The sequence below is a fragment of the Emys orbicularis genome, chromosome 1, assembly GCF_028017835.1.
Source record: "Emys orbicularis isolate rEmyOrb1 chromosome 1, rEmyOrb1.hap1, whole genome shotgun sequence".
NCBI classification, from domain to species: Eukaryota; Metazoa; Chordata; order Testudines; family Emydidae; genus Emys; species Emys orbicularis.
The window spans coordinates 72025-85491 of record NC_088683.1 but is presented as its reverse complement, the minus strand read 5'-3'; the positions used below and the strand labels follow the sequence as shown (position 1 = coordinate 85491).

Below are 13467 nucleotides of genomic sequence, written 5' to 3'. Positions count from 1 at the left end.
TAGTCCTTTTCCTCTTATGGAGAATGGTCAGCTCTCCAAAACCCTCCCAGAAACCCCCTAGCTCACTTCAACTCTAGCTCCTTTCCAAGCTCTCAAGTTGATCTCATAAGCTGAAGAGATCATATGGTTCTGCACTGCAGCAGCACGGAAAAAGCCATAAATGCAGAGGGAGTGGCAGAGGTGGGGGCCACAAGTTTGGTGAGGTGCAAGGTGACAGGAATCAGGAGATAGTTATTCACAACCCTAGTGCCTCGGACACCCTGAACCAGCTCTGAGCAGCAACAGTGATAGTTCTGGCATGAGAGAGTGTACTCACAGTGGTAGAGGACTCAACTTGTGCATCACTTCCATCCCCCGACAGCTCCTGCAGAACAGTGTTTGCTAACCCTGATAAGCGGCTCAGCATCTCAGGCCTGCAGCAAAACAGCAGCATAAAAAGAAAGACAACGACTTTAGGTAAGAGGCAAAAGAGCGAGGGAATGCAAGTGCATCTCCCTGCTGATCTCCAGTACCATGCAACAAGAAACATTTCTTCCCTACTGATAAAGCAGAAGCCAAAGTAAAACCCAAGAAGTAAATAACTGTTATGCTGTGGCTAAGAGGGGTAATTCAGACCCTGGCTGTATAAGCAGGGGAATACAGAGTAGAAGTAGGGAGGTATTCTTTCCAATGTATAAGTGAGACAAAAAATGACCTACAAGAATGATGCAATATCTGAAAAACCTGACTGACAGGAGAGACTAAATAAGTGCGGGGTATGTCCATACTACAAGTGCTTCAGCTGCAGCACTGCCAGAAGCTGGCTACAGTGATCCACGCATTCATGACCTCCAGGCTTGTGACCTACAGGAATGAAGCCATATACCCTGAAAAAACTTCCACCTAGCACTAATATAGCAGCATACGCATTTAGTGACTGAAGTTGTTGAGAACACATTACCTCAGTGCTCTGATCTTTACAGTGACACCTCCCATAGGAACTGGTTAGTATCCCTATTCTCAGTGTGGGGAAATGACAGTGCTGCATCATTCCTGTAGCCTATATAATATGCAGACCTTGCAACCATCTGCCTTTGAATAGGAAAAAATGTCATGTGCATCATACTTTGGTCACAGGACACATTAGACCAGTGCGCATCACTATTTTTGAAGTGGGGGCCACTTTGGCAAAAAACCTTCAATGTGAGAGCCACATGGGGTGTGGCTGAAGGTTCGGAGCATGAGAGGTGGCCCAGGATAGGGCAGAGGGTGGAGTGCGGGGGTGAGGGCTCTGGCTGGGGGTGAGGATTCTAGGGTGGAGCTGTGGATGATGGGTTTGGGGTGCAGGGGAGGGGCTCAGGGCTGGGGCAGAGGGTTGTGATGCGGGAGGGGCATGAAGATTCTGGTTGGGAGTGCAGGCTCTGGGGTGGGGCCAGGGATGAGGAGTTCGGGGTGCAGGCAGGCTGCCCCGGGGCTGAGGCCAGAGGACTCCCCCCAGCCTTCTCCCTGCTGGCAGGCAGCACGGGAGCTCCGGGAGAAGGGGTCCTCTCTCCCCCCTGCCAGCAGGCAGCACGGAAGCTCTGGAGCCGGGGAGAGGGCCACAGCAGCCCTGCAAGCCCCAACTTGCTTTCCTCCCCAGTTCCTGCCCACCCCCTCTCTCCTCTCCAGGTTACAAACAGGCATTATGGGGTCACAATCCCCTTGCCCTTCCCATACTGCTAAATTGGAGGGGAGTCCCAGGAAGTGGTGGTTGTGACTGGAGGGGTATTAATGGGCCACTTCACCTTGAATGGTCCCTTGAAATGTGATAACTACTTAGGCTAAACAATCTGTTCCATCTTGTATTTAGCTGTGACACTTTGAGTCAGTTTCCCAGACCTGAAGAAGAGCTCTGTGTAATATAGGTATTACCCACCTTTGTCCCTCTCATATCCTGGGACCAACAGGACTACACCAATGCTGCATACTTTTATTAAAGTTATTTCAAGAGATGTCTATTTGTAAGTCCAGTTAAAAGCTAGAAAAGATTGTGTTCATTAAAGCCACAATCAGGGCTTTAACTTCTTTGTATCTTAATTATCTTCCCAGCTGCCAGAGTGTCTGCTCAGAGTCTGGGGCAATAAAGAGGGAGTTAAAGGTTGTTTTCCAATTCAGTGCTGTCAGGGGCTTGCCTAAGCACAGAATGGAACAGAGGTAGAACTTTGCTCAGCAGACTGCATGCATTTCTTGTCCCTTTATCTGCAAGCTTGGGGAGAGAAGCTGTGACTGAGGCCTGGTCTACACTAGGCGTTTATGTCGAATTTAGCGCCGTTACATCGAATTAACCCTGCACCCGTCCACACCACGGGGCTATTTAGTTCGACATAGAGGTCTCTTAAATTCGACTTCTGTACTCCTCCCCAACGAGGGGAGTAGCGCTAAATTCGACATGGCCATATCGAATTAGGCTTGGTGTGGATGGAAATCGACGCTAATAGCTCCGGGAGCTATCCCACAGTGCACCACTCTGACGCTCTGGACAGCAGTCCGAGCTCGGATGCTCTGACCAGCCACACAGGAAAAGCCCCGGGAAAATTTGAATTCCTTTTCCTGTCTGGGCAGTTTGAATCTCATTTCCTGTTTGGACATCGTGGCGAGCTCAGCAGCACTGGCAAAGATGCAGAGCTCTCCAGCAGAGATGGCCGTGCAATCCCAGAATAGAAAGAGGGCCCCAGCATGGACTGATCGGGAAGTCTTGGATCTGATCGCTGTGTGGGGCGATGAGTCCGTGCTTTCCGAGCTGCGCTCCAAAAGACGGAATGCAAAGATCTATGAGAAGATCTCTAAAGCCATGGCAGAGAGAGGATACAGCCGGGATGCAACGCAGTGCCGCGTGAAAATCAAGGAGCTGAGACAAGGCTACCAGAAAACCAAAGAGGCAAACGGACGCTCCGGATCCCAGCCCCACTCATCCCGTTTCTACGAGGCACTGCATTCCATTCTAGGTGCGGCCGCCACCACTACCCCACCACTGACCGTGGACTCTGAGGATGGGATATTGTCCACGGCCGGTTCCTCGGACATGTTAGCGGACGGGGAAGATGAGGAAGGAGATGAGGAGGACGAGGCAGTCGACAGCGCTTACCAAGCTGATTTCCCCGACAGCCAGGAACTCTTCATCACCCTTACAGAGATCCCCTACCAACCGTCCCCAGCCGTTAACCCGGACACAAATTCAGGGGAAGGATCAAGCAGTAAGTGTTTTAAACATCTAAACATTTATTTTTAACAGAACTGGAATATTAACAATAACAACAATGTGTTTTTCATGATTTGTTTGCCCTAGGCGCTTAACTATTCAGTCCCAACTATTTAAAAAAAATCTAACAATGTCCGGTTTTGCATGATTCTGCTGCCCAAGCCGCTCCACTCTTTAGTCCCTGCCAGTGCAGCTATATTAAAATGCGGTCTATATGTCCGGGGATAGAGCTGCAATCCTCCAGGGACATCTCGAGGAAGCTCTCCTGGAGGTAATTGGAAAGCCTGTGCATCAGGTTCCTGGGGAGAGCGGCCTTATTGGGTCCTCCGAAGTATGAGACGTTTCCGCGCCAGGAGATCATCAAGTACTCCGGGATCATAGCCTTGCATAGCATGGCGGCATACGGCCCTGGTCTTTGCAGGCTTTCCCGAAGCATTCGTTCTTTATCGCTGTCTGAGATCCTCATGATTGTGATGTCGCTCATGATGACCTGCTTTGAATTAGGTAGGGGACTGTTAGTATTGGGACTGCTTGCCCGTTCCTTTACAGAACTGTAACCGCTGGTTTACAGCCACGCGGTGGAGGCGGGAGAGGGGCAGCATACAGGGATCTTTCCCTGGGACAGCCGCGAGGGGGTGGGACAGGGGCAGAGTTCATGCTTGGCCGATTGCTGGCAGCAGAGACTGGCATTGCTTTCAATGTGAAAGGAGGCCAGTGCTACTATTAAAGTTTTAAGTAGCCACAAGTCTACGGCTTACCATGTCTGCCTGCTACAGAAATTCCGGTGTCCTGCCCCGCTTCCCAGATCGGCAGTGCAAGACCCCAGGCACTGAAGGCGAGGTCCGAAAATTCGACCTTGTCCTGAGTGCGCATGTGATAGGTGCAGTGCATGGTCTTGTTCACAGAGAAAGACTATGTTCTTTGTTCACAACTACATTTATCTTTCGGAGGAATTCACTACCTTTTTCTCATTCCCACAGCCACATCTGCGACTGTCTCCCAACCCAGCCTGGCATCACACTCCCAGAGGCTAGCGCAGATTAGGCGGAGGAAGAAGAAGACGCGAGAGGACATGTTCTCAGAACTAACGGGCTGCTCCCGAGCCCAGGCAGCACAGCAGAACCAGTGGAGGGAGAATTTGTCCCAAATGCACCGGACACACATGGAACGGGAGGAGAGGTGGCGGCAGGAAGACCAGCAGGCGACTCAAACGCTGCTTGGACTAATGAGGGAGCAAACGGACACGCTCCGGCGCCTTGTTGATGTTCTGCAGGAACGGAGGCAGGAGGACAGAGCCCCGCTGCAGTCCATCAGTAACCGCCCTCCCCCGCCACCAAGTCCCATACCCCCCTCACCCAAAGTCCAAAGAAGGAGGGGCGGCAGAGTCCGTGAAAACTCTCACTCCACCCCTGCAGACTGCTCAAGCACCAGAAGGCTGTCATTCCCCAAAATTTGAAAAGTCCTTTCCTTCCCGCCTCACCCAAGCCCCCGTCCAAGTTTCACCCCCCAGTTTCATGTGTGGTTGTTAATAAAAAATACGTTTCTGTTCATTACTGTTTCCATCATGTTCTTTTGGAGGAGAGTCTGTCTGAAGGGGGGGGAAGGGGCTTGGTAATTGGACAGGACAGTCACCTTTAGCAGGGTACAGAGGCGGGGGCAGGTCCAGCAGCAGGGCACATACACAGTGCAGTGACTAGTTACCCTGGTCAGTCTGGGAGGTGGTTTTCATGTTCGGGGGGGGGGGGGGGGTTGCTCTGTGACTTTGTGGCGGGGGAGGGCAGTTACAGATCTTATGCAGCGGGCCTTTTCCTGGATCACAGAGCCACGCAGCAGGGGATCTGTAACCCTCCTCCCCCTGCCATAAAGTCACATAGCCCCCACATACACGCAGTGCCGCTCAGGAGGGCTGGCAGGCTCCGTTGAAACAACCAGTCCACCACTGCGAATCCTGTCATTCCTGGAGTTTAGAAGCATCATTTGCATCAGTACACTACACCCGCTCCCCACCACAGTCTGCATCCCAGGTTTAAAACATTCCCGTGAAAACAGTAATAAAGACAACGGTGTTCATTAACAAAATAAAACTGATTTTATTTTTTTGGAAGGGGGTGAAGGGGGTATGTAACTGGAGAGGATAGTCAACATTAACTGGGTAAAGAAACGGGGGCAGGTTCAGCTTCTCTGTACACAAACTGAAAAGTCACTGGTAACCGTGCTCACTCTGGAACCTAGCTTTCAAAGCCTCCCGGATGCACAGCGCGTCCCGCTGGGCTCTTCTAATCGCCCGGCTGTCTGGCTGGGCGTAATCAGAAGCCAGGCTATTTGCCTCAACCTCCCACCCCGCCATAAAGGTCTCCCCCTTGCTCTCATAGAGATTGTGGAGCACACAGCAAGCTGCAATAACAATGGGGATACTGGTTTCGCTGAGATCACAGCGAGTCAGTAAGCTTCTCCATCTCCCCTTGAGACGGCCAAAAGCACACTCCACCACCATTCTGCACTTGCTCAGCCGGTAGTTGAACAGTTCTTTTTCACAAAAATAACAGGAGTACTTGTGGCACCTTAGAGACTTAGTGCCACAAGTACTCCTGTTATTTTTGCGGATACAGACTAACACGGCTGCTACTCTGAAAGTTCTTTTTCAGTGTCCAGGGCGCCAGTATAGGGCTTCATGAGCCAGGGCATTAGCGGGTAGGCTGGGTCCCCGAGGATCACTGTAGGCATCTCCACATCCCCAAGAGTTATTTTGTGGTCCGGGAAGTAAATACCTTCCTGCAGCCGTCTAAACAGACCAGAGTTCCTGAAGACGCGAGCGTCATGAACCTTGCCCGGCCATCCGACGTTGATGTTAGTAAAACGTCCCCTGTGGTCCACCAGTGCTTGCAGCACCATTGAAAAGTAGCCCTTTCGGTTGATGTACTGGCTGGCCTGGTGCTCCGGTCCCAGGATAGGGATGTGAGTTCCATCTATAGCCCCACCGCAGTTTGGGAATCCCATCGCAGCGAAGCCATCTATGATGACCTCCACGTTTCCCAGGGTCACTACCTTTGAGAGCAGTACCTTAACGATTGCGTTGGCTACTTGCATCACAACAACCCCCATGGTAGATTTGCCCACGCCAAAGTGGTTCGCGACTGACCGGTAGCTGTCTGGCGTTGCAAGCTTCCAGAGGGCTATGGCCACTCGCTTCTGGACAGTCAGGGCTGCTCGCATCCGCGTGTCATTGCGCTTCAGGGCAGGGGACAGCAACTCACAAAGTTCAAGGAAAGTCCCCTTCCGCATGCAAAAGTTTCGCAGCCACTGGGATTCATCCCAGACCTGCAGCACTATGCGGTCCCACCAGTCCGTGCTTGTTTCCCGTGCCCAGAATCGCCGTTCCACAACATCCACATGACCCATTGTCACCGTGATGTCCTCGGCGCTGGGTCCCGTGCTTTCTGACAGGCCTGTGCTACTCTCAGACTTCAGGCCCTCACCGCGGTGCCGTAGCCTCCTCGCCTGGTTTATCTGCATCTGCCTCTGGGAAAGGTGGATGATAAGCTGCGAGGCGTTGACAACGGCCACAACTGCAGCGATGGTCGCAGCGGGATCCATGCTCGCAGTGCTGTGGCGTCCGCGCTGTCACTGACCAGAAAAGTGCGCGAACTGATTTCCCGCCAGCGCTTTCAGGGAGGGAGGGAGGGCGGTAGTGACGGACGGACGACGACAATTACCCAAAAGCACCCTCGACACTTTTTTGTACCCAGAAGGCATTGGCGGCTCGACCCAGAATTCCAATGGGCAGCGGGGACTGCGGGAACTGTGGGATAGCTGCCCACAGTGCACCGCTTCCAATGTCGACGCTTTCCCCGTTAGTGTGGACTCACAAAGTCGAATTACTGTCCTTAGTGTGGACACACACGTTCGACTTTGCAATATCGATTCCACATATTCGATTTAAGTGAAATCGAACTACCCTCGTAGTGTAGACATACCCTGAAGCTCCTTCCTCTACTTACTACCATCTTACTCTTAGCATGTTGGGCCTTTTTCTCTTCCTCCTGCATGTGAAACTGCTGAGTAACACCATTTTGGAGGCTTGCACTGAAGCTGTTCCTGTCCCCAGAGTTCCATCTGGCTATTGATTGGCCTACACACTGAGTAAGACAGAACCTAAAACCTCTGCTTGGTATTCACTCAAGCAGTTAACTATGGGCCATGATCCTCCTGCAAGAGGAAGGGAAGAAGGGGGAGACTGAGGGTACTGGTAAACAGCATTATTCTACAGACCCTTTAAAGTTCTGGATGCTGCTAAAGGCAACTTCTTAAAGTAGAACTCAATACTCGGGACACTGTGCAGTTTGGAACAAGGTGCCAGAAAGCTTGCAGAAAGAATATTTGCATTAGTGCCTTCAAGTCAACTGCTGCTCTCTGTCTTATTGTTCCTCCCCTCAAATAGGGTGGATGCTTGTGGGAAAATCAAAATTAGATTGTTTGGATCCATGCAGCCATGTCTCAGTGAAAATACCTTTCAATAAGCTGTTTTCTTTTCCCTCTTCTTACCTAGCCATCCTTCTACTATCATGATATTCCATCATGCCTTCTGGATGTGTCTTCCAAATTCTGGTGCTCTTAAGTTGAAGAGCAAAAGAAAGTCACTACTAAAGCTGAGAACCAGTGCACATGTGAACAAACTGGGGGAGGGATAGCTCAGTGGTTTGAGCATTGGCCTGCTAAACCCAGGGTTGTGAGTTCAGTCCTTGAGGGGGCCACTTAGGGATCTGGGGCAAAAATCAGTATTTGGTCCTGCTAGTGAAGGCAGGGGGCTGGACTCGATGACCTTTCAGGGTCCCTTCCAGTTCTATGAGAGAGGCATATCTCCATATATAATCAGTATGGATAAGGTTGAGAACTGCTTCATTAGGCATCCATGGTGGCATCTACTGTAACAGGAGAAACATTATGGTAGGGCACATATTTGGGTGCTACAAATACAAAGACCTGGGACTGAACTCAAGTCTTTCGAGTTCACTTTTAAAATATATTTAAATTCTTCCTGAAATCTTAGTACTTCTGTGACACCTACAAGTGAGTCATTAATATTCACAATGGTCACTTACTCTTGATCCTTTTCAGTAATAAAAAAAATTTACCTAGATGTCCCAACAAAGATCAGGGCCCTGTGGCACTAAGTGCAATGCAAACGCATAGCAAAAGACAATAATTGACCCCAAATAGCTTTCAATCGAAAAAGGCAAGGTAGACAAATGGTGGAACAAAGGAAGTATCTGTTATTCCCATGTTACATATGAAGAACTGAGACACAGGGATTAAGTGCCTTGCCTAAGGTCACATAGGGAGTCTGCAGCAGAGCCAGGAACTGAACTTAGATTTCCAGAACCTCAGTCTACTGCCTTAACCAGTATGAATGAATGAATGAATGAATATTTAACTAAAACTAACAATATGTGCCCAAATTAAGGTTATGTCTACACTTAAAACGCTGCGCTGCACCACTGTAGCACTTCAGTGTAGACACTCACAATAGCGATTGGAAGGGTTCTCCACCTCCCCAAAAGACAGTAGCTAGGACGACAGAAGAATTCTTCTATTAACCTAACACTGTCTACACTTGGGGTTATGTCAGCATAGCTATGTCTCTTATTGGTCTGGATTTCATACCCCTAAGAGCAGAGCTATGTTGATGTATGTTTTCAGCGCAGACCAGCCCTGAATCACAGTATGATTATGTTGGTATAATTCCCATCCTTCTCCTCCCACTGGTAGTCTCCCTTACTTGCTTTATCCCAGTTTACATTTAGACTATCAGAATTTGGGGCAGGGGCAGTCTCTCCCTAGGTTTACCGTAAAATGCTCAGCAGACTTCTGGGTACTTTATTACAATGAACAACATTAATTTGAGAGATTCTTGTGGATGATGAGGTATTTCTTGTTGTTTAAGCTGATCATCTTCCAGAATGGCAGATTTTAGAGTTCTCTGCTGCACTCTGTGGCAGAGTGCACATATAAGAGAAGCATTCCTTTGAGATCATTCGCCAAGTTCTCCATTGGTATACGCAAGTCAATGTCAACATTTATGTCAACCATTAATTTAGATCCATACCTTCAAAGTAGATAACCGTGCCACAGAAACAGATGGCCACTACAAAAAAGAAAACATTCCTATCACCTAAAGTCTTCTGTTAATGTGGGGGTGAAGGAAAGGAGCAATTCACATGGTTTCTTATTACTGTCACATTATTACTGTTTCAAACAGTCTGATAATGCAGTTCTGGAAACACCTACTGAGTAAAGTGACCATATTTTCAAAAGAATAAAAGGGACACTTATGGTGACATTTTTAGGGGGTTAAAATATACGAAAGACAAAGTACATTTAAAAAAAAAATCTTATGGTGTCACTACTGCCAGCTTCTTACTCAGTAATAAAGGCATATGTCTTGGACTGGAGGATTTTAACATGTGGTAAAATTTTCAAAAGTGCTTAAGTAACTTAAGACCAAACATTTTTCTTCACTCCAAACACTGTTCAAACTGAACACTTCTTTCACTGGACTTAAAAATCTCTCTTTTGTAGTTAATACATTTGTTTTTGCTTTATCACAAACCAGTGTGTGGGAGTCATAACTTGGGGCAAAAAGCTGTTGTATATGCCCTCGCCACATTGAGGGAGGAGGCAAATTTCATGAGCTTACTCTGTACATATCTCTGTGCAGTACAAGACTGTATAATTGTGGGTTTACACCCCAGAAGGGGATGTGCTCTTGAGCAGCTGGGCAATTCCTTAGCTCTAGCCTCCCCATGCAGAGCTGATCACAGCAGCCTGTAAGTACAGCAGCTGGGTCCCAGGGGGGAAACTGTCACAGGTAACATTGTCCAATAGTACTGCAAAAAAGGCATAAGTGTTCAATATATATTTCTGCTTGGTATTTGAGGGAAAATATGTAATCATATATGATGCAGAAACACTTTCTATTCCAATAACAACTTGGGAAGATGTTAAACAGCAGCTACTAAAGCTAGACATTTTTAGATCTGCAGGTCCAGATGTAATCCATTCCAGTGCTTCACCACCCTCCTAGTGAAAAAGTTTTTCCTAATACCCAACCTAGACCTCCCCCACTGCAACTTGAGACCATTGCTTCTTGTTCTGTCATCTGCCATCACTGAGAACAGCCAAGCTCCATCCTCTTTGGACCCCCCCCCCCCCTTTCAGGTAGTGGAAGGCTGCTATCAAATCTCCCCCCCCCCCCCGCCCCACACTCTTCTCTTCTGCAGACTAAATAACCCCAGTTCCCTCAGCCTCTCCTCATGAGTCATGTGCCCCAGACCCCAAATCATTTTCGCTGCCCTCTGCTGGACTCTCTCCAATTTGTTCACATCCTTTCTGTAGTGGGGGGGCACAAAACTGGATGCAATGCTCCAGATGTGGCCTCAGCAGTGCTGAATAGAGGGGAATAATCACTTCCTTCGATCTGCTGGCAATGCTCCTGCTAATGCAGCCCAATATGTCATTAGCCTTCTTAGCAAGAAGGGAACGTTGTTGACTCACATCCAGCTTCTTGCCCACTGTAATCCCCAGGTCCTTTTCTGCAGAACTGCCGCTTAGCCAGTTGGTCCCCAGCCTGTTGCAGTGCATGGGATTCTTTTGTCCTAAGTGCAGGACTCCGCACTTGTCCTTGTTGAACCTCATCAGATTTCTTTTGTCCAACAGGTGGTAAGACAACTCCCACCTGTTCATGCTCTCTGTATGTGTGTGTATATATATCTCCTCAATATATGTTTCACTCTATATGCATCCGAAGAAGTGGGTTGTAGCCCACGAAAGCTTATGCTCTAATAAATTTGTTAGTCTCTAAGGTGCCACAAGTACTCCTGTTCTTATTTCAGGCTTTATCAGTTCAGAGGAAGGCAGCATGCACTTTTTTTTTTGTTTGGGGGGGGGGGGAGGGTTAACAATATTCTTGTAAATGATAGGTGCAAAGCTGATCCCTGTGTCTAGGGCTGGTGTGAGTGCAGCAAATGGTGAAGGCTCCAAAGAGACAAAAAAAAATTATTCCAATGGAACTAAATTGTCTGAATTACTTCTAATTAGAGCACTTGCAGCTTCATCTGAACAACACAGCAGGAAATTTTATTTATATTAAATTAGACTATATTGGAATTATAGTAATTTCAAAATGCAATTTGGCTGCTAGAAAAGTCTCTCTCTAAACTCTGAGGTCAAAGGTTCTCAGACTTTATCACATACCACAGTTTAACAGATTACTTGTGATTCAACACTTCCCTTCCCATTCACGATTTTATAACATCTACAGCAATTGTTTACACAGTGACAGTAAGAAAATGTGTGATTTAAAAGTGGTGCTTAGATTAGCTTTTTTCAATAAAAGCAAACAATTACCTACTTTTGCTCTTCCTTTCACTCCCCATGCCAAACTTTGCTATTCTCTCCTGTTGGACCCCCTCAGCTCAAACACTATTCCTTGCTACTCAGTTCCCTTCCCCCTTGCAGAGGGTCAGTTCGTGTCGCTGAAAGCCGCTCCTGTTTATTCTCCTAGGTGGCAGCGAGCCCGCGGCTCCTCCTCTCTAGCTACTTTTTACACGCCTCCAGGCTCTTCCCTGCCGTGAAGCGAGAAGCAGCAGCACCCTGGGATCAGGCAGCGCCCCGCGGGCTCTCAGGGAACCGGAAACACGGGGGGAGGGAACAAAGGTCATTATTTCAGCAGCGACCCAGAGCTGCTCGGAGAAATGGTTCCTATTGGGAAGTGAGGAAGAGACAGCAGCGGGGGCCCGGAGCACGGCCCCCCCTCGGCCGGGCGGCGGAGGCCCGGAGCACGGCACCCCGGACGGAGGGAACCCGGAGCACGGCACCCCCTCGGCCGGGCGGCGGGGGCCCGGAGCACCGCCTCGGCCGGGCACCTGGGACCCGGAGCAGGCTCCTCTCACTGGCAGTCCGCGCGGGCCTCGGGGCCCGCCTGAGGTCGGACTCTCTGCTCAGGGCCCCGCCCGCTCCCACTCACCTGCGCCGGGAGCCCGGTCTCCCGCGTTCACCCAACTCCGGTAGCGCCCCCGGTTCCGACCTTAGGTGCCAAGCGCCACCCCCGGCCACATCAGCACCGGAACACACCACAGCTACTTCCGGCTTAGCCTCCCCTCCCGCCTCCGAATTGGACTAACCAGCCACCCGCACATTGCGATGGACATAGCCACCTGCCAATCACAATGAGGCGTTTGAGCCGTTGCTAGGGTTACAGTTACGCAAGGCATGAAACCGCCAATCACAAGAGGGATTAAGGGGATCCGCCCAATAACAGCACAACAGCCAATCAGCAGACATAGCTGGTTCGGTGTAAAAGCCTGGCCGCGGGTGGTATTAAGCTTCAAACACAGCTCAGGTAGGTGGGACCGGGCCGGGCCGGGCCCTGTTACAGGTCTCACCTCAGGCTGGTAGCTGGGTGCCACTTACCGCACCTGCCTGCCACACCCCGCATCAAATGGCAGGTAACGCTACCATAAGCCGGTTCTGGAGCACAGCCACTGAGCAGGGATGGCCCCATGCGCAGCACATCACCCTTGTGCTGGGATAGTCCTGGTGGGGACGGATGACACCAGAAGGCCAAAGCAGAGTTGCTGTAGGGTGAACTGACAGCGGGTAACCACGTGCCAGGGGGCCCGAAAAAACAACACAACGTCAAGTACCCACTGAAGCACAACTTGAAGTAGTGCAGCTTTGATGTTGGGAGTCATCAGCAATGGGTCACTGTGGCGAGCAGCAGTCAACAGTTCAGTTACTCGGTTCGAGATTAATGGCCGTATGGATCTTGAGGTACAAAGGATGAGTCGTAAGCAGAAGATTTGGTGGGCAGAGACTAATTCCTTCCTTAATATCGAACTACATATGCATTCAGTGTGGAAAGGGCTGCCATTCGTCCATTGGCCTTTTTAGCCACACACACTCACAAGATGTAATACTGTTGTCAGTGTCCTCTTTGGTCCCGAAAGACAACAACATAAGGATAAAAGCCAGTCAGTGCATAGAGCTTGGCACATCCTCCAGAGAGTAAAGACAGCACTACAAACTGTTACTATTGAAAGGTTTGGGACTGGGGGGACCTACTAGGGTCTATAGGGCTGGATTAGTGGGGATAAAGGGAGGGACAGGGTGAATCAGTGAGGGGGCTAGAGGGGCAGCTAGTGAAGAGCAGGGTCAATGGAGGGGGAGTCACCAGGGGGTTTCCCTTCATAAAT

General features: G+C 49.6%; 1 protein-coding gene across 1 annotated transcript in view; it reads right to left on the bottom strand.

The window, feature by feature from the left end:
• Positions 1–12328, bottom strand: part of GOLGB1 (golgin B1) — a 108875-nt gene extending 96547 nt beyond the window's left edge. The window contains exons 1-2 of the mRNA XM_065400653.1: positions 12240–12328; positions 317–413 (exon numbers count right to left, since the gene is read on the bottom strand). Of these exons, the coding sequence (XP_065256725.1) occupies positions 317–406 (90 nt within the window). The 5' untranslated portion in view covers positions 407–413; positions 12240–12328. The remainder of the gene's footprint in view (positions 1–316; positions 414–12239) is intronic.
• Positions 12329–13467: the final 1139 nt, after the last annotated feature.